Source organism: Lipophrys pholis (genome assembly GCF_963383615.2).
Source record: "Lipophrys pholis genome assembly, chromosome: 14".
NCBI classification, from domain to species: domain Eukaryota; kingdom Metazoa; phylum Chordata; class Actinopteri; order Blenniiformes; family Blenniidae; genus Lipophrys; species Lipophrys pholis.
This window is the reverse complement of record NC_137633.1, coordinates 8,421,942-8,443,205: the sequence shown is the minus strand read 5'-3', so window position 1 is coordinate 8,443,205 and position 21,264 is coordinate 8,421,942. Positions and strand designations below refer to the sequence as shown.

The window sequence follows — 21,264 nt, the reverse complement described above, 5'->3', positions numbered from 1 at the left end:
CAGTATGCAAAAACAAACCATTTCAATTTATTTATTCTTTGAATAATCTACTGATACACCGTTCTTGGGAGGCATCCAATATATTACCAGTTTGCTGATGTGTTGCAAAAAGTGCTTTTTGTTGTTGTTGTTGTTGTTGTATGATCAAATGCTTGGCAATTCGTCAACATGGATGACACGTCCGGTACGAACAAGTCCTGCAAAAGACCAAGTCCAGGTCAGAAAGGACTGTCAAAGATGAATAATCCGTGTTTTATTTACCGTCTTCAGACTTTTTAGAAAAATCATTAGCTTCAAAGGCACTACTGTTATATACCAAAGAAAAAGATGTCTGACGCGTGGCGCTTCTGCACTTACACCTCCTGGGGAAATAGAAAATCCCAAACAGCTCGATTTGAAGGGATTAATGAAGACTAAAGGTCCAGGCCATGGAGGATTCCAACCATCTTACACCCACAAAAGGCATGAAGGGAACATAGCGGATTGTTAAATCTGGTTTTTAGTAACTTGTTTAATATGGACCAGTCATTCTCAACGGTGTCGAACAAATTTCATTTATATTTGAAAGTGAATCATTAAGACATCAAGCCATAAGGTCATGGGGTGTTTTTGTTTTTTTTATCATTAAGTTTAAAAAAAGAATTTAACGATTTAAATCTTTTGCTTTGAGCATTGGATGATTCTCCCGCGTGCAAACACGAGAAAAATACAAAGACATTCTGCACATGGACCAGCTCATTGTGTGTTCATGGACAATCATCTGTGACATTTCAACCGGAAACAAACCAATTAAATTTACATTAAAAAAAACAAACAGCATTTCTCATTTACAATAACTAAGACGTACAACAGTGTATTGAGGCCACATTATTTAGGGGGGAAAAAATAAATACAAAAATCAAATGTATTTTTATCGAGGCAGAAAGTTGAGAGCTTATGAATGAAGTCAAAAAAGAAATAATGGAACTATAGATGAAAACTCCAGAAATTGTTAAAATGTCAAGTTTGATAAATCAAGACGACGAATCACATGTGAAATTAAAGGGAGGAGAATGAAGTCAAAGAGAGATGAAAGACTGAGAATTGATTTAAAATGTCAAGTCATAAAGTCGGAGGTTATTAGTTGATGGTGAGGTCAAAGGGCACGCAAAAAGATGAGGACAAAGCTGAGAGGATGAGTGAAAGTCACCAATACCCGAAAGGCTTTGAATAAATTTGAAAGGATCACAGGTAAGCAATGTGTAGGGAAGAGGAAGTCGATGAAAAAAACCCAAAACAAACTAAAGAATTTCAAGAAAAACCTCTGAAAAAAGGTAAGTGGAGTCAAAATATGAGTGAAAACAGTTAATACAATTTATTCTTACTATAGCTTCATCTTTTTCCTTAACGTGGCCCTAATTCGTCATGAATAAGCGTCAACATTTCCTCAAGCTGTGCTGCAAAGCACCATTAGTTTAAATTTTTTTTTAAATAAAATCCTGTGCATGCGTTCGTATGGAAAAGTAGTGATGACACGACGCTTAGTGTGCAGACGCATGCAAGTGTTAATTTACCACTGTGACTTTTACTCATTGTTTTTTTTTTTCCTTTAAGCAGCTGCCATTATAACAGAGTGTTGTTGTCCCCAAACCTCAGTGGCACAACGTGAAGATAAAACTCGGGCTTCAAAGAGCGGCGCGCGGCGCACACACACACACACACACACACACACACACGAAAGCGTGCAGGCAATCGTCTCACACACACACACACACAACGATTAAAGTCACTGACGACTTCTGGGTCGCAGCACAAAGAGAGCACTTTGTTTTACAAGGCATTCGAACGAGGTTATCAGACACGGATGAATTTTCATTCAGAATTTTCATTCAAAGGTTGAAGGGAAAAAAAAAAAAAAAAAAAGTAGTAAAAAAATAAAAAGTGAAAATCCTGGCTTTGCTATTTTTTAGCATGAAATTGATCCCACTTCAACAAATATAGGCGTCACTGAACCAGATCAAGTGTCAGTCTCTAATGATTCTGGATCAAATTCCTACTCTAGTATTTTGGCACGGTTTACTCCTGAACCAGAGGCGGCGTCAGTCGAGGCAAACAGGAGTTGTTTTTTTTTGTTTTTCTTTAATGGCTTGTATCAACAATAACATTATCATGAATAATTTAACTCACTCAAACTGGCAATAAACATTGAACTGATCATCTGAGCGAACTCGGACGAGTGTTTGGCGTCGCTGGAAGTGCTTGTTTTTCCCGCCGTAATTCAGGAGCGAACATCACAACCACCCTTCGTCTCTGCGGGCTGATTATGAAGCGTGAGGCGGCAGGGTTAGCCTCCAGACAAGGCGCTGGAGGGAAAGGCTTGCAGGACTCTCCCGGGGCTCCTCTACATTTTGATTGGAACACACTGCTTTCCAGAGAAAGGGGGGGGGTTGGGCATTTTTCTTATCCAACCTAATTTTCAGCGGGCGCCATCTCCACATTATTCCTACACGTAAAGCAAGTAAAACATTTATTATATCTGTAAAAATGGACAAATGACATATCTGGATGTAGATTAGTGAACACAAATCTAATCTAGATTAAAAACTCCATCCATCTTTTATACCACTTGAACCAACCTGCGTTTGATTATAGTGACCAAGTTTCAGATTTGTAATATCTTCCATTGTATTATATATATTATATTATATCATATACAATTTACCTCAGCTTGGTCCAGAATTGGTTTTGTCTAATTATTAAATTATAATAGAGTTGCACATCTGGAAGTAGATTGGGAATGGCCTGAAGGCTTAAAATGTCAAACACACTTTTTAACAAATAAAAAGTGCAACAGGTTTGGTTCCTTAAATACGTTTGTGAAAATCGGATACGACGGCCTGCAGGCCAGTGACGTGGATATGGTCCCGCGCAAGCGACGCAACAACCCAGCACCTTCTTCTATGGCAGTCATGACTGATCGGAAAGGTACTGGATGAAGAAGAAGAAGAAGAAGAAGAAGAAGAAGAAAAACTTGGTCTTTGATTGGTGGTTATTAAATTCAGTCGAGAACTAAACGTGAGCAGCTCATCATAATACGAGATATTTAAGAAGGTCCGACGTCTCCTTTTCACACGAAGCAATGAGGCAGAGCAAGAAGCGCAGCAAACACAAAACATACAACCTCAGGAGAAAAACGTTGACAAAATGGTAAAAAAAACAACACACACACACAAGTAAATGCACAGGTACTATTTTCAGTGTATTCACTACAAGTTCTGTGTGTTGGGGTAAGGCCAAGTGGAATCAGATGATCACTGTGAGAGTTCTCCTCCGGTTGGGGATTACATTATGGCAACCTTGTGACGAGGGAGATAAATGTACATCTCTTCCCTCCTTGGAAGACTTACGATCCATCTTGACCTGCTCTGTATTTTCGGAGGTGTTTTTTTTTCGTTTTTCTTCCCTGCTTCGCACCACTTTCGAGGAGGAGTGGTCCAAATCAGTCGTCGACGTCGTCGTACACGTTGTCGTCAAACGGCCGAGCCAACGACGGCCGTATTCTCCGACGGGAGTACTTGAGCTGAAGAAGGTCTCCGACCTCGCTGATGACACCCAGCGCCTGTGGAGACATTCGTATGGTGGAGGAGGAATTAAAAAAAATAAAAATAAAAAATGTCAACATCAAGGCCAACGTGTCTGGAGAAAATCTAAAGATGGACTTTGTTTGGAAGATGAGATCACAAACGGAGAAGACCACATTGCACATTCCTCTTTGCTTGGATATGAAGACGCCAGAGTGACATCTTGTTAGGACAACCAGTTCACAACAGACATGTCGGGTCACTGTGGACAGGCTCAGCTTCTAGGGGGTGGAAAATAATTTCTAAATATCATCTGGTCAATCAAATGAAATCACACAACTCGGGTTTTTAATCCAGTTTCCAATTTGCTGCCACTTTTCTGGGTTTACTTTGAAATAATGTCGCATTAGCACATTTCTTTTAGCCACTTGACTTCAAGTCAAGAAGTACTTTACATTTCAGTACTTAGATACTGTAACTGCTCATCACAGTGGACGACCATGTTTACGAAGCTCGAGCAAAAACTTCAATTCACACATGAACATGGGTCACAGTAATCATTTAGATATTGTGCAGCTATAAATTTCATCGTTTGACAGATTGAATCAGGACGAAGTTTCAGTGGGATAAAGTGACGTCATGGCAGTCTTGTACAGATATGTATAGATTTGTATCACAGACTTGACCTATACTGAACCGTGATCCCTGAACGCTCCTTTGTGTAAGGTTAACATTCTTTCTTCAATGTAAAGTGTGAGTAAGAAGCTGGTGGATCTTGCTGCTGTGTAATGTTCGCTCAAGTCCGAACAATACGGCATTAAGAAACTTCTAACAGGCCCGGACTGCCAGTGGAGCTGCTTTAACTACGAGATAGCCGTCTTGCCTGAGGGTGAATCGGAACTTTTGCTTGTAACTGGCATTTTTCCATTTTTTGTCAATGCAACCTACTGCTTCTGGTGTGAATTTGCCTGCGGGCTCTGATTCTTTAGACGCCTCTTGGTTTTTTTTTTTAGGCTGCAATTCCCTCTGTGTTCCTTTAGGACAGCTTCCATTGGCCTGAGCGAGACACCTTTAATACAATTTCTCTGGTTTCAGTGCAGTAACTTCGTCTTGGTCAGGCCCCCATTGTTTTAATTTATACTGGATACGTTCACGGTTCTTTGTTCTGGACAAGATGTTCAGTTAAATGGACCGATTCCCACCAAAAGGTGCCGATGACTGTGAAAAGACTCAAATGGACTTTTTCCAAAAGTGGCATTTGCAATACTTGTAAAATCTTGGGGACCAAGTGAGTCAAACTGGCGGTGAAAGAACATAATTCAATGGAGTGTGATAGAAAACGCTTCAAAACTCTGTAACCATATTGACAGCTTGTTTCTCATCGCTGTTGTGACACGATTTATTGCGGTGGGAAAGTAAACCCCAACCGTTGTGCCCGAAGCTAAATGGTAGCTTTAACTCTTAAAGCAGGAGTGGCACCACATTTCTGGTTTTTTGTTTTTAAATAAGTTAGACGAGAGTGCAGGGTTGATCAATCCTGTTATTCGGAAACTACAACTGCCATAAAACTCTGAAAATCACATTATTCTGCCCTCTCCGGTGCTTTTCTAATTTGTTTCAAACTACACAATTACTACATCCTGTGTAAAGATCCAAGTTTATGAAAACTATAACCATACGCAGCTTGGAAGTCCAACACAAGGTTCAGTATAAAGATCTATTCCCGACATACTGACGCTCTGGCCTTTCCTAAATGACAAACTGAGGAAGAGTTCACTTTCAGAGCTTTCCTGTGGGATGGACTTTAAGGAAAGGTTGGACCCGCAGAAATAGTATTTCTATGAAGTGGTTTCTGATGGTCTGCTCTACACAAGCATCTTAGCAAGATTTGGCTTTCATAAGTCACTTTTGAAGCTCTGTACAATAAACCCTCCACAAGGATAACAACGTATGGTGATTTGTTAAATTCTTTCAGCCCAGAAGCAGGAAGAAGACAAGGCTGCTGTGCTTCGCTTCTCCTCTCGGTTTACTGAACCTTTGAGTCAACGGATTGTAATATATTTATCAAAGAAAACCCTCCCCAAAACCTGAAATTCAAACTTCCATTTGAAACAGTACAGGAAGGCTCAACAGCCACAGAATCCAGATTCAACTAAACCAATGAAGAGCAACATTCAGTCCAACACAGTTCTGGATCTTTTGTCTTTAGTAGGAAGTTGACACTTGTTATGATTTGGATATCAATGAAGTCGGGGGATAAAAAGCAATGAAAAAAAAACTAAAAAAAAAACCCCAAAGGATTCAGGTGTTATGTGTGAATATCAGTGCACACGTGAAAGAGAGAACTGAGCTGCGAAAGCTCAGCACAGGATGAAAGGAAGACACAAATCAACATGACACTTCAGAGAGATACCGAGAAAAGGGCTAACGGACGGAGGGTTTAACATTATGACAGATAAAAGTGCTGCCGCACTAAAATACTCCCACTACCTGTCTGCATTTTTTTGGGGGGTTCTAATTTGTGCAAGAAGGAGAATAGAAACTGAATACAAGGCTCCTTCGTGGATATACAGCAGTGAATCCCTAAATATGACTCATCCAAATTAGATAGTAAGATCTAGTCCGACCTCTGCCAGATAGTTTCCTTCAGTGTGAAAGTGAGAAAAAAAAAAAAGAAAGAAAAAGAAAAAAAAGACAGAGGAGAATCCAAGTTTGAGTCGGTGACTCAAAGTTAAAGAGCGGTCAGGTCTGCAGTGAGCTCATTTCAGCGGAGCAGAAGAGCCCTCTGTGGGAGAAGTGGGAGGCTTTTTGATGTGTTGCCAAGAGCAATCAAAGCTGAGCAGTCTGCGCTTACACACAGCGGCAAAGTCAGTAAAGGAAACGGCTGGAGTAGGGGTCTGAACTCCAAGCACGGGGAGTACAATGTAAATTAACCTGCAGGGTGACTCCGCCGGCGGAAAACGGAGCCACTTAAATCGAACTTTTCCCGCTATATTGCTCATCCCACAGACTCCATCCTTTCACAGGCGTCCTTGGGAGGTGAGGCACGGAGCTGGGAGAGATTGAGCTATGAGAATGTGCTCGATTCACACGCTGGAGGTCAGGAGACATCCTACCTGTGTCCTACCTATCACACACACTTTTTTCCATCCATTAGACGGCGCGGCCTCGCTCTAATGTCATCATCATCTCCCGGCTTCCTTTCAAACAACCCGAAGGTCGTGATGGTGCTTGGAGGAAGAGCCCCGAGTTTAAAAGGAACAGCTTGTAGGATTTAGTGGGAACTGACGGTGGTACTCGACCACGCAAGCACCGAAATACAAACTTTTCTCCACGGTGACCATGACAAGTCAGCTGAGAGTAGCACCTGAATACTGATGAAGTGATTGTGGGAAACAAATTCTAGCCCTTTTCTGTCACATCTGACAAAAGTATGATTAACATATTAACTGGAAAACACAACAAGTCATGTTATAGCAGAATAAGAGTTGCATTTTAGATATCTGTGGTACCTGGACGTGCTGTTTTGCAGATTATTCTTGTGGACAAGTTTCCTGTTTAGATTAGAAATGTAAAACATGTTCTCCCACATGCAGATCACTGGAATAAATCATAGTGATAAATAATTTGAAGTGCTGTTGAGCTCTCTGGCTCACCAGCTTCCCTGGTGTCTGCACGTGTGTCTGAACACACAGAGAACCACACGTGAGCCGGGTAGTAATGCCACCATAGTTCATCTGTGGTATTTTCAACATGTAAGGCTGTCTGAGAGGAGTACAGTTATTTCTGGAGTATCTACTGCAACTTACAGACACATTACTTACTAAACGCAACACAAGAATATATTCAGAACTGTTCAATTTCAAGGTCAACAGATCATCCCAACATGTTGAGGTGTGAACACTAAAACTCTGGCAGCTTCTTCCCTTCGCTTGATTTCGTACTCCTGCTTGGCCACTATAGCTGACAAACTACACGTCGGAAAACTTGACAAAGCTGTAATGTGTGCAAGAGTGCAGTAATTATCCAGAGCTTCCTGGAACAACTCTTCGTGGAAGCACTGGTGAGTTGAGTGCTGTGAGGCCTGGGACTAACATTTCTTACTAATTAAAGGAATTCTAACAACCCAGAGAGTGTTTCTCACTAAACAGCAAGGGCTTGAGAAAGCTCTTTGTCTTGTGTGGGCAGACAACAGTGAGATGAGTCGACGCAAGACTAGTCAACATCGATACACTCGCAGGTGGTGTTGTTGCAGTCTAAAGAAGAGGAAAAATAATTACGAGGAGTCGAGTCTGCTGGAGGAAACTAGCTCCACGAATAAGTTCCTCATGACTGAATACCAACTGTATGTTTAGACTGAATGAGAACGCATTACAAAATATGATTTCTTATCCGTCCCTCAAACAGTAAAACAGTTTACTTACCCTGTTGAGCATGTCTTTTGTGTGGGCGGCTGAGATGCAGAAGCGCGCCCGTGACTCGATGATAGGGGTGGCGGGGAAACCCACCACGACGACCCCGATGTTTCTCTTCAGCATCTCTCTGCCGAATGCCCTGAGGAGGAGGCAAAGCAAAAATGACTCAATTACCAGTGTTGGAAGGGAGATCCACCTGCATAAGATACGCTGAAAATAGTCTTATTAAGACTTTGGCCAAATCTATTTTGACAACTTTAGAGCAGTAAAAGGTCACAACTAAATACTCGATGCGGCAGCCAGCTGGAAGGTTGTCAGCTCACCCGATCTTGGCCGGCATGTAGAGCATCATGGGTATGACGGGGGAGTCATTGTTCCCATAGATGATGAAGCCCATTTCTCGAAGCCTCTTTCGGAAGTAGACTGTGTTGTCTGCCAGCTGCCGCACACGATCGCAGCCTGGGAACGATGGAGAGAGACTCAGGAACAGGAGTGCTGACAGCACACGCAATGCAAGTTAACCACATGCCAGGGCCTCCATTCTGAAACTATTCATTATTAATAATCATCCCGTCGCTTGCTGGTACTCACAGCTTTTTTTTCTAGGTCATTTAAAAAGAAGCGAGTTGAACACTCACTTGGAAGGTTTTCGTGTGTTGGTCAGTGTTGACTAAACTGATGGTATTTGCAAAGCTGCATCATAAAGTTAAAGAGGCCTGACGGACCTAAACGACTGTCTATACCACATTGTTCTATAAGACAAGACGAAAAGGAAACAAATACTGGTTTGATAAAGCTTGATGAAAGAAAACGTTGGAAACAACCGCATTGATGAGAAGCTTTGAAACCATTTGAAAACTACAGCAGCCTGGAGAGATCAACCTTTCAGTCTCTCTGTAGTATTTTTCTTCCGTGTCCCACGAGGGCTCAGAGATTCCCAGGCTTCTTGGAAAAGCTGCAGTCCCAACAAATAACACTGAACTTGTATCAAGATCCCCTCACAAAGACGTAACACACACAGGTTATGCTCTTCTATTCATTTTATAGGAGATGTTCAGATTATGACTAAAAGCTACACTGACAGGTGCAAGTCCATTTTAGTATATGTAGATTTTCAAATCGTCAAAGGTTTGGATTAAGATATGGTTGATTGTTAAACTACAGTCATTATTCACGGCTGTCGTTAGTGTGGCATCTCCTCTATCAATACAGAACATCTGAGACCATGCAAAAACCAGCACATTCCTGCGTTTTACTAGTCTGCGCTGACACCTGCTGGCTCAGGATGAGAATTACAACAGCATTGTGCTGACGTTTAGTGTTCAAACCACTCAGGAGACAGCAGCCAAAAACAATAATGCAAAAAAGGAGAAAAACAAACAAATAAGAACAAGGAAACTGACTAGAACCTCGATATTTTACCATCAAGACTCCTCGGTGTTTTTCCAAATTCAAATACTCAATTTTATTCAGCTGCAGAATAAATGTGTGACCTTGTTAAATTATGCTCCTCTTTAGCTTTTAGCTTCAGGATTTAAAAGGAAGTACAGGTACAAAAATTAAGAATAAAAAAGGAAATCTGTTTTCACCAACATTGCCACTGGAACAACAAACAAAAAACCAAAAAACAATAACACTTTTCACTTTCCCACAAAATACCAAAAAAATACATTTGTAGCTTGTATTTGTAGTGTAACTGAATCGTATAAATCTGAAGACTTCAACATGGTTGTCCACACTTTCACGTACCTATCGTGGTGCCATCTTCTCCCATAATGCACTTCATAGAAGTGATGATTTGCTCCACCACAGGAGGAGACATGGAGGTGGCATAGACTGCACTGTGGGAATGGGAGCGCAGGTACTCGATGAGCTCCTAAACCCAACAGAGACACGAAACATGGGAGAAGTGCATGAACAACACTGTTCCTCTCGGCATGCATTGAGGGTAAATCAAGGGAACGCTTGACTGGAACTGCAGCGGGACAAACTCAGTCGTGAGCCTAAATGTTCAAAATTTGTTTTCCCATAGTTATGCACGTATGAAATATTTCAATATTTTAATTGAAGAAATCATATTCAGTACATTTCAAGAGCTCAAGGTGGCACTATTACTTAGAATTACAACACAATTTGTCAGCCAAACAGAACTGGAAATGTTATTTGCTTCTTTGTCATTTCATTTTATGATGTATCGGCTACACAGGCTCTGACCCGCTTTGGGTCATAAACAGAAACTTAAAAAAGGTTCTTTGGCTTTTTTTAATTAAAAACTGTAAAAAGTGAGGTTCATTGTAGCAGTGGCAGAACGCAATGGAGGCAAAAGTACAGTCAAAGGTAAATAAAAGTGACAGCAACTCAACTTTGCTTGTGCTAAAGTTAATATCAGCTTTGCATCAGAAACGGGAAGATTAATTCTCTCCCGGAGTCTGGTGAGGATGTAGCCCATGGGTCATATTTATCCACAGACATAATAGATAGTCCCTCTTTCAGCTTGCAGACTGATGAGGAGACACAAGGGAAATCTTTACTTTGCACAACCAGGTCCAGACTAATGTTAGCTTCAGTTCTAATTTGCATTTCACTCTACAACCAGTCAGCGAAACACTGGTTGTGTGGGGCTCAGCCTGTGACTTGCAGCACTGAAGCATTTATCATCATTTACTAAAATACCTTTATCGGCACGTCTCCTTACTTTGCCACTGAAGAGTTTGAACCTTGATCCAACCACATACGGACCGTCCTGTGTCTAGTGCAGGGTGATTTCTCCTCCTTATGTCCATGGAAAAGCTCTGATCATGTAACTCTACGATTCCAGCTGAAAGCTGAGAAATCTGGTTTTGAAGTGTGTTGCTTACTGAAATGTGATACTCGGAACAATTCAAATTTAGCTTTTGCCTCTGCAACAACAATCTTTCAGCATGCGTGCGTTACTTTGTTTAAAAGACACCCGGCTACAATGAACACATACTGTAATCTGCTTCCTGCAATGTGTGGACTCAGTAGTTTGTTCAACACTTTAAAGTGTCACAATTTTATAAAGAATCTAATAAAGGGGGGAAAAAAGGGTTTTGTAGGGTTTCAGGGCTTCTGTGGTGAAACACTGTTTATGGTAAGCCTGATGGTATGCCATGCAACAATACTAGAATGTCAGGAATTCAGCGTACACTCAGTGGAAGGTTGTAAATCCACATTGTTGGGGGGAATTGACATAATTCAGGTTACATTTAGAAGTTGTTACTGTAAGTCTGGGGATTCATATACTGTAAGTGCAAGTCATACATGTGAAAAATTATGACTTACAGGCTTGAATATGGCCTTTTATTGTATTAATCATATGTTGTTTTTGTGGATTTGACAAAAAGTGAAATACATTCAACATTCTTTATGTCATACTCACCCGTTTCCCTGCAATGTATCCTCCTGCAGCACCAAAGCTCTTGGTAAAGGTGCCCATCAGGACATCCACATCACGTGGGTCCAGGCCGAAGTAGTCCACCACCCCTCTGCCCCGTGGACCCAGTGCCCCTATGCTGTGGGCTTCGTCGAGGTAAAGGTAGGCTCTGTAGCGCTTTTTCAAGGCAATCACCTCCGGCAGGCGCACTATGCTGCCCTCCATGCTGCAGGGGGAGGAAGAGCAGGGAGCGGGTGGTGTTAGAGCAGAATTTCTTTTTAGTTTCAGATTCTCATGCCTCAGATGTAACAAAGTTTTGTGTTTTGAGCAAAGGAAACTTTCTTTATATGTGTACCAGCTGATTGCTACACATTGTTGCTCTCTGTAGAAACCAGTCAGGGAGGAAAGAGTTGGTTCATGTGAAAAATGTGAGGAAATTTAAGATGGTTTACAATGGGTATCTTCCATTTATATTTCTGGTACGTCAAAAGATCTTGTTCACATACCTGTAAATCCCTTCGACAACAATGAGGATTTTCTTCCACGGTCTGTGAGTCCTGGGCTGGCCGTGAACTATGGCTTCTCTCAGCAGTTTCTCAAGGCTCTGCATATCTGGGAGGAAAATCAAGCGTTACAATCACTTAAGACAATTTCTATTTGATCAGCGACCGTAGAAAATCACTCGCAGTTTGTTTCACAACACCCTCAAAATGAGGCATCGGCAAGCTTACAATGCTCCATATTTAGCTATTAAATGACTGTGTACTGAATCTAAACATATACTGTGGACTTTACGAGCAAATTTAAGGTGAACGGAAATTAAAACACAACATGTAATCATCTTCATTCATCGAAAATAATTTCATTCTCATGACATTGCACTTTTATTGCATGATAAATTTACACTAGGCTGTTGGTTGAACAGAATTTTATGGTACAAAAGATATTCAATTAGTGCTGGACCACAGCATGATGATAGAATGAATCACTCCACCTTACAGCTGTTTTAACACCCAGAAGAGGTAAACGCTCACATGCTAAGACGAGGCTAATTATATACTATCTATCTTTTCCTCTGGTTGTACATATAAGAGAAACTATGATAATATAGAAGCCAAGCACAGAATAGGCTTTGTGTTTTTGAACACTATTTGGCACTATTTCTGTCTGACAAAACAAATGATTAAAAGAGGATTAATCAAATTTGTGTTACTGTTGTATAAAGACACTTGAAGTTATGTTATTGTATTAAATACGGGCACAGCTGTAATAATGAGTGAATCGCAACCGAAACAAACCAAAGCTAGATTTCAAACTGCTACAATCAAGCTCCTCATTTGATTCTTTGTGGTTTCTTGGTAGCTGCAAATTGCATTTACCTGCTAATGGGGGAACTGAAACAAGCAACTGAGGCAGTTAACGACCCAGTACCGCCAGGGTATTAACATGAGCTGCCAATTACACAAATAGAACTAATTAGTATCAAGCCCAAAGCTACTTTACCTCGATATTTAACAGGATCTGACTCAGATGGAGTTTCACCGAAACGTGGCTCCAACTAAACTCTGCAGATTATGTTCCGTCATTTACTGGCAGTGAGGGGGGGGGAAGCACAGCCTAACACTGGGCTGGTATTTAAAAAAGGCACAGGAGTATAAAAACTAAATAACGTCTCATTTTAACTGTGACTGCAGTCAGTAACTGCAACACTATTTATCCTTTATGGGAATGAGAACACATTCTGTGCTGCATTTAGATGTGAAAGTCGGGACAGCATCCATTACCAGGTTATTCAGAGTCTATAATATCCACATTCGATGACTCCAGCCAGACACAAGGATGCATGTAAACAAGAGGCTATAAATGACCAATGAAGCGGAGTGAGGAGGCAAACAGGACTCGTGACTCACTGTTGTGTTTGAAGACTCTGATGGCGGACCCGGAGAGTCTGGCTCCCAGGACCAGAGAGGCGTGGTTCAGTTCATCACTTAGGATCAGACATCCCTGCAGGACACCACACCGAGGCCGATTACCGTCAATAATTCATACATCCCCAATTTGTTTATTTTCAATCTCACTTAAACAGCACTGCACACACAAGATCCCTTTCATGGCGGGTGAATCTGCCAAGAGAGATGTTAGATGCATCATTAGAGGTTTCCATACGACTCAGAGATAATGAGGTTTGGAAGGAAGACAAGTTCCTGAAACAGCCACTTTTATGTTTTCAAACCTGCATCAGGTTTCAGGTCTTGTTGATGCGATTTCTACAAAAAAATAAATGACCTGAACGATACTGAAAATGTCTAAGAGTGTACCCACAAAAAACAAAGCATACATAAGAGTTTAAGAAAACACTGCGTTTTCAGGACTCCAACATCCATTTTTCACATAGAAGCTCAAGTTCTGAAATAGAAAAAATTAAAACGACTAACTAGATATATGATTTGAAAATATTTCCCACAGATTATGTTACTCTTACTGCAACGTGTCATAACTAACATTATTCATCAGGTTGTGATGAGTTACACACCGCTGTGGTGTTTGTATGGACTCAAATGCTCCGACGGTGAAAACCCGCCCCCTTCTCACAGCTCCGCTCAGCGGCCCGTTGAGTCGGTTTGCAACAGTGGAAAGATGTGAAGGATATACCTGCCAAACAACACCAGCAGCAGCAACGTGACTCAGCAGACACGGCTGACCTGAACTCTGCCGCGTTTCACTCTTGACATAAAGTCGCGGTGCCAGTTGCTCAATCCAGTGTTTCCTCCTGATACGAGGACTGGAGGGTGCTACTGATGACCTGCGATACCGTCATGTTATGGAATGTTTTTGTTAAAGACTGTACTCACATTTTTTGCTGGGCGGTGAAGTCATTTTATCTATTGGCACATGTGTTAGTGTGAGAATGAAAAAAAGAAAAAGAGCCGACTGGGAAAAGAACCGAGAAGCGAAACGGCAGAGGTGTGTGCAGTTCCCCTCAGGATTCCTCACTTGTGCTCTTACCTTCCCAACCAGTGCCGGGATGTTCATGGAGTTGGTAGCAAAGCCCATCCCGAACGCCATGGCTGACTCCACCCCCAGGAACTTGGCCACCAGTTTCTCCATCTCCTCGTGCCTGTCCAGGTTCCCTGAGGTCACAAGAAGCGGGTTCGTCTGAGCACCTCCCAAAAAGTCAGCCGACACAAATCACTGGGAATACCACTCCTTTGTATGAGGTGGGAAGGAAATCAATATGGCGCTCACGCTCACTCGGTTTAGTTTGAAGTTAAAATGACTTCATTATCTCAAGGGTAGAGTTTTCTAATGCTGCATGTTAGAACGTTTACTGGGTAGGTGAAGTGATTTTCTTCTTCTGTGTTCAAGGTTGTAATCAGATTGGCTGTAGATTTATTGTTTGTATTCAATAGATATACATCAGTCACCTGTAACATCATGGCCATCAGCTAAACCAGCCCTGACCCACCACACTGACCTCTGCCACTGTTATAGTAAGATATCCTGGTTCTTTAAGTCCTGGAGGTTGTTTAAATCAAGTCCTGATTACAACTCCTCCATTTGAGTTCAATGTTTTTGGAGGAGGGAAATATCTATACCAAGCACATTGAGTCGTTAATAAAACGTCTGAATATTTCTGCCTTAAAAAATAACTGTTTTATTTGAAATATTATGTAACAGCACAAAACTGAAAACAGTAAATACAGATCATTTTCCTAATTCTTAAATACCTCCAATTTAATTACATCCTTCCAAATAAATAAAAAACATTAACACAATTTGCCTTCTGTCCAGACACTTGACAGTACTTTGCTCGCATTTTACTCATTAATTAACAAATTTAAAAAGAACACACTTTAGTTTTGACTGCCAACGCAAACAGTTTTTGTTTGAAAAAACATCTTCTGCTGTTTCTTTATTGGGTAGAGGTTGTAATTGGGACCAGGAGTTCGAGCCAATTGATTTATACCACGCAAATCAGAAGATAGTCCAGGAACACGGAAATCACTGCTGTTTTTAATTTGGGCTGGTCTTTCCAGGAAGTAATCCAACAGAAGAGAAACAATTTCACTTCTTTCTGCATGATTTAATTTTGGTGGATACCGGTTTTGGTTACGGACGTCTCTGGTGTATATTAACCGATGGGCTCACAACTGTTATTTATTTCAAAATAGATCAGCTTTAACATAATAACCATAGTCCATAAATTAAATACTGTTGTATAGTGTTTAGTAATGAGGTAATGATGCCAAAAAAAACAAATCAGGATTCCTTTTTCATAACATGTGTTTTTAAAATTTGATTTAAGTATTGCAATACATTGTGAGCGCTTATATCACAGCTTTACTAAGGCAGCCTTGTTACAAGCTTTTATTGACAAATGATCCCCTCAACGAAGAACACTGATTACTAGAAAAGCAGCATGAAAACACTGCGAGCTCGAAACACTTTCACAATACATTTAACACATCAGCCTAGACTAGATGAAACTCAAACTTCAAGATAAAAAATAAAAACTCTTTGGCTCATGGACGATTAGAAAAATGACTCATTGACAGATACAATCGATTACTGTGTTTTTGCTAGCATTACAAATAATCTAATCTATATATCTGTGTGTGGTCGTGTATTAGTACCAATCTCCTGCCTGGTGCTCGCAACTCCAACGCCGTACGTCATGGTGACCTGGGCTGCGGCGTCAGCACACGGGCCCTTGTTCTCAGCGAAGCCCAGGTAATTATACGAACCCAAGTTAATCACATCCGGCACAACCCGACCGCTGTATCTGCAGGAGGAGCGAGGGAGAGACAGCAAGAGGATGAGCAGACGCAGGAAGCAATCGATGAGTGGAAACTAAGGATTGTGGAAGCCAGAGTGGTCTCACTAATAGTAAAGAGTGGGACAGATAATCAAAGAAATTAAGTGAAGGGAAGTAAAAGGCATTTAGGCATCACGTAACTTTATTTTCTTTAGCTTCCAGACCGCCGCCCAGCTTCAGTTCTTCCTGGCAGATTTTATTCAAAGTTGCAAGTGATTTGCAGCATTTTAATTGAGGACAGAGGGGAAGCTTCCTTCATAACGAAACACCTTATTGCACATTTGTGTAATGTGAGGACATTTAAATACACAGAGGGAGAAGAAGGGAGTCGTCTTTAATTCAGTTATTTTTGTAGAATGTGTATTTTGTACCGATATTATCACTGTTTATCGTCATACAGTTACCGGTAGTCAAAAATAGCAAATCACAAAATAAACAATTAAATGATTCATTGTAGAATCTGCAACATTTCTTTTAAGTTTGGCTGTTATTTTTAGAGTTAATATGAAGTGTTATATTCCTTTTTTTTTTTTTTGGATGATATATTTATATTTATTGAGCTCCGGAACTTAAAAAAAAGAAAGAAGCAAAAAGCAAGATATTTACTTATTCAGGGACATCATGAACTTGCATACAAACTCCATGAAACTCTCCTGCAAACAACAACTGTATCACATTCCAGAAAAAGTGTGGGACTAACTTAAAGGTCCAGTTGAAGTCGGGGGAGACTCGCTCCATCAGGTCCATCTTGGCTCCCGGGACGCTGCATATCGGCCTGTTCCAGTTGTCTCTTATCCGCATGTAAAGGTTCCTGGTGTAAAAGTTCTCAAAATCCTGATAGAGCGGAACAAAATCCTACACGTGGAAGAGCAGAGAGGGAGTGCGTCAACATGAAAGACTCAGACTTTTATCGCAAAGTCTTTCCATTCAACGAGTTTAACAGACTCGTGTGAATACCCGCAAACTGAATCCCAACCGTGCCTCGGCAGAACGTTGAAAATGTGACAGGAAAGCATTTAATCTGTGGAATTACAACCTTTAAAAACAACGTGAGAGAGGGAGTTGATGCTGCTGAGGTCTGGGAGAAAACATCCTGAGGGATTTACTGACTTCCCCATGTCTATCACCATGGGCTTCCTTTCCTCAATGAAACCAACCGTTTAAAACAATGAGTTTCCCTATCGCGCCTTATGTAACATGTTGAAAACAAGTGGTGGGATCATGGATGTGTCCCAGTGTGCTCAGCAAATTGAGTATGACCATGGCGATTTAGGAATAGCTGATGAGCAGAGCTCTCTGAGGCTTAAGGGTGGTCTACTGTTTTCTTCTCGAAAAAACAGCAACACTAATTGAGATGAGAGAGGCAGTATTACAGCTTCTGTGCATTGTGGTGTGCAGACAGCACTGTGGTTTACCCTGGTTACCAAAACAACTCAGCCCAGTTTTCTCTTATCGCCAATGTTTTCAACATGAGCTCAACAACCAGGAAACAGCTCAGCACTACGCAACAAACCCTTCATTTCTAAAGTAAAAACAAACAACAAAAAAAATTGTTTAGAATTTTACTGCTGAATGCATGATAAGTGCAAATTTCCCAACTCCTGGCTTTTCAAGAACTCACTGCACGACTCCTCCTTCAACTCACTTCTCGGCTCCACAAATACTCTGAGCCTCTTCTCTGATCTTTGATTTGCAAAAACGCTACAGTCAAGACAAACACTGGTGGGACCATCCACTCTCTGACTACCATCCAAAAGCAAGGAAGCACAGTTATCCAGGTATAATCCAGATTTGAGAAAAAAAAGCCAAATTGATTCCAGCTACTGTGAGCACAGCCAGAGCACACCTTTGACAGGTCTACAGTTATTCAAGAGATAGACACTGACACTCACGCCTTGAGGCAAAATGGAGACATTAATTAGTACCAAATGCAGGTTTTTGAACTGTAGGAGGAAAACCAGAGTACCCAGTGTAAATGCAAACTTTATGTGAAATGGCCAGGTACATCCTCGCTGTCAGGTGAGAATGCAACAACTCCTGCTGTCATCTCTACCGCACACTAAAGGACCTCAGGTTGCTATTCACTGGCTTGGATCCGTTGTTTGACAGTATCTTCTCAGCCTCAGTATCGTTTCAGCCTCTTAAGAGAGACTATCACAGTCGCTGCTCTCACCTGCTGCTCCTCCTTTTCTCGAGCGATGTGGCAGCTTTCGATCTTCCAGTGACGGAGGAAGTCGCGGAGGTAGCCAAATATGGTGAGGATGCCATATCCCATGTAGGTGAGCACAGCCACCAGCATGGGCGTCTCCTCGAAGGATTCAACGAATGGCCGACTGTACAGTCTGTCATGGTGTGAGGCTGCGTGGACCTGCAGGAACCAGGAAGCACAGTGAATGAATTATCCTGCAGAAGCACACTTGCGTCACATCATTTTTTTTTCATGAATGAGAAAAGTAATTCCTATTTACATCTGGAACTTATGAATGTAAACCTCTTTCCACGCTTTGAGATCCAGACCTCTGGGCATTTAAAAACAACATTAATTCCCTGCCTTTGGTATGTTAACAAAGTATCAGCTCACAGGTTAACAAATCAAATTGAGTTCCATGTTACTTTACATATAAATAAACATCCTACAGCTTCAGTATAGAGAAAAGAGCACTTAATCTTTTGCTATAGGTGGCTTATTTGCTTGGTTGTTGAGCCGGAAGATAAGACCACCGAATTAGGTTCTGGTTCAGGTCTGCACAAACCATAAACAATGAGAAAGGGGGATTTGCCTGCCAAATAAGAGACCAACAGGTTGTGGTGAAGCTCATTTGAGTACGTACATACTTTTTCCATGTTGACAACAAGTACAGAAAGCCAGACCTCACAGGAATTGTGCAATTCACCATCACACTCATCGCGGGCCTTAAGGCCATTAGGCCCTGCATGTGACCAGTCATGCGTCTCTCTCTCGCTCTCTCTCTCAAATCCCTTATAGTGTAGCAATGCTGACATCTGTATGAACTCAAACCAGCTGAGGTTGAGGCACCAGGCTCGCTTACCAACCTATACCGGTATTCCTGGCACCACGTTATCTCGTGATGAGATAACAAAAACTGACAAACTGTATCTCCAAAGGTAATAGTGAAATCTCAATAGCACAACATTTTCTACAAGTCAATACAAGACTGTAACTTATCCTGTGGGAACTTGATAATTGGAACAGACACAGCGGGTGGATATTTCATTAGCCGCTTTGGGAAAACAAGAGGCTGCAGTCTCAGTGGATGGCTTGAAGCAAACAGGTGCACTAGTTCAATGTTGCTCATCTCAGTTTCACCATCTAGCAAAGGGAAATAAGATATCCACAAGAATCAAAGTTTCTAACTTTGTGCAATGCACTACACATGCTGTGAAGGGAAAAGGGGAAATGTCACCCTGGTGCAAGAGAATAACTAGTGCATACACTGTTTTCTGAAGACTTAACACACTTTTAACTGATGGGAATATAAAAGCAGAAGAGGAACTGTCCGAAGTTGAAGAACAGGTTTCTAATCAGGTATTCTGTGTATGGATTGGAGATACAATTACAGCAGTTTAGGCATCCTCCTCATGTCAACAGAGTTGTCACACCCGCCTTTTTAACTGCCTTTCTCCTTTCAAAACTACTGAGCAACTGAGCAGTTTGAACCCATTCGTGATTAGTTTAATAATTTTACGTGCGTTTGGTGACAATAAAGAGTATGCCGAATTAAAGAGGGGCTCGTAACAAGCAAGCGTTCAGATTTTGAAGCGTAGACAACAGCAACCATTCGCGGAAACTCGGTGAATTGGACAATTTCTAATGGAGTTCGGCGGGTGCACTGGGGAGACGTCCGCGCGCTCGATGACAGCAGACTGTCTCGGGTGACAGCGGCGGGGCTCGCTCGGCCAACTTCGTGTCACATCGGACAACGTCGGACTAACGGACGTGAGACTGCCGGGGTGCGCGGCTCATCGATACTGCCAGCCCCGGCTTCCACCATCCCTTCTCCGCACGCCCCGTCCCATCCCATCCCATCCCATCCCATCCCGGGCCTCACCTCCTCCTTCTCCTGGGGCGGCCACTCGTGGGGACGGTGGAGGCTCCTCGCCGAGCCGTTTCTCTCCGGCTTCAGGCCGTTCTTGGCGCGCTGACACACTTCCCCGTTGGCTGCTTTGGGTCCGGGGGTCTCGGTCATTGCTGGGCAACAATTGTGGAGCCGCGGCGGTAACTTGCATGTAGGAACACACACGGCGCCTCTCTCTGTGGTGCAATATCCGAGCGAAACACACACGCTCCGGTCCTCCCTCACACACCCACGAGCACGTACAAGCCGCTCACGCTCACATTCACATACACATACTAACGCGCACACACACTACGCGGAACCTGAAAATCCTGACGCCAGACACCGGAAATCAACCGTAAACCCTCGCTGCTTAAGGGGCGGGACCACGCTGCATGTTGAGGGCGGGGCTTATTATAGGTAAACACGCCCGTTTTACGTTTCCCCCTAAATAATTCTAATGTAGTAATGCTACTACTACTACTAATGACAATAATGATAATAATAATAATGATGATAATAACAAATTCAAAACAAATATTTCCTTGTTTTTATCCAAATATGTGCAGCAAATGGGTTTAAATGCTAAATGATTTTTTTTTTCAAGCCAGACTGTTGCATTTAGTATACTTTCTGCGAGAGGCAATGTGCATAGCATTTGAAAAGATTGAAATCAACAAAACAAGTTTTGAAATAAGACAGTGTTTTATTTGATTAAAATTTTTATGCGATGGAAAATGCAGAACGAATAGAATGAGGCTGAAAGGTCTATTGCTTCACAGCATATTCAGGTTGTGCATCATGTATTTGAAAAGTAATTCAGTAAAGTAATTACCTTCGCCAACGAAAGTTGGTCAATCAACGAAGTTGGTTAACGACCAACGAAGTTGGCCAAGAAGGTTATATGTTTGTCTTTGTGTATTTATTTATTGGTATGTATGTATGTATGTATGTATGTATGTATGTATGTATGTATGTATGTATGTATGTATGTATGTATGTA

General features: G+C 41.7%; 1 protein-coding gene across 3 annotated transcripts; it reads right to left on the bottom strand.

Annotated features, from left to right (window-relative positions):
* Positions 1-6: 6 nt before the first annotated feature.
* LOC308119491 (serine palmitoyltransferase 2-like) lies at positions 7-20,640 on the bottom strand. Of its 3 annotated transcripts, none has more exons than XR_013935959.1 (13): positions 20,256-20,640; positions 18,359-18,553; positions 16,886-17,040; positions 16,004-16,152; positions 14,376-14,500; positions 13,280-13,373; positions 11,876-11,981; positions 11,376-11,595; positions 9,725-9,851; positions 8,299-8,434; positions 7,985-8,114; positions 3,387-3,598; positions 7-197 (listed from the first exon to the last, which is right to left on the bottom strand). XR_013935959.1 is itself a non-coding variant. In XM_080479521.1 (13 exons), exons 1-12 carry the CDS (start codon positions 20,391-20,393, stop codon positions 3,479-3,481), a joined length of 1,695 nt encoding a protein of 564 aa, XP_080335647.1. In that variant the 5' UTR covers positions 20,394-20,640; the 3' UTR covers positions 7-197; positions 3,454-3,478. The 3 variants fall into 3 exon arrangements, 2 of the variants coding, with proteins under 2 accessions (XP_080335647.1, XP_080335646.1); XM_080479521.1 differs by having other exon boundaries at positions 3,454-3,598; XM_080479520.1 differs by lacking the exon at positions 7-197 and having other exon boundaries at positions 3,020-3,598.
* Positions 20,641-21,264: the final 624 nt, after the last annotated feature.

Excerpts from the sequence above, each read along its gene's own strand:
- LOC308119491 (XM_080479521.1), bottom strand. The coding sequence starts at position 20,393 with ATGACCGAGACCCCCGGACCCAAAGCAGCCAACGGGGAAGTGTGTCAG. Across the intron at positions 8,435-9,724 it reads AGAAGATGGCACCACGATAG|GCTGCGATCGTGTGCGGCAG; the intron begins GTACGTGAAAGT and ends CATCGTTCCCAG. Across the intron at positions 3,599-7,984 it reads CAAAAGACATGCTCAACAGG|GCGCTGGGTGTCATCAGCGA; the intron begins GTAAGTAAACTG and ends ATGTCTCCACAG.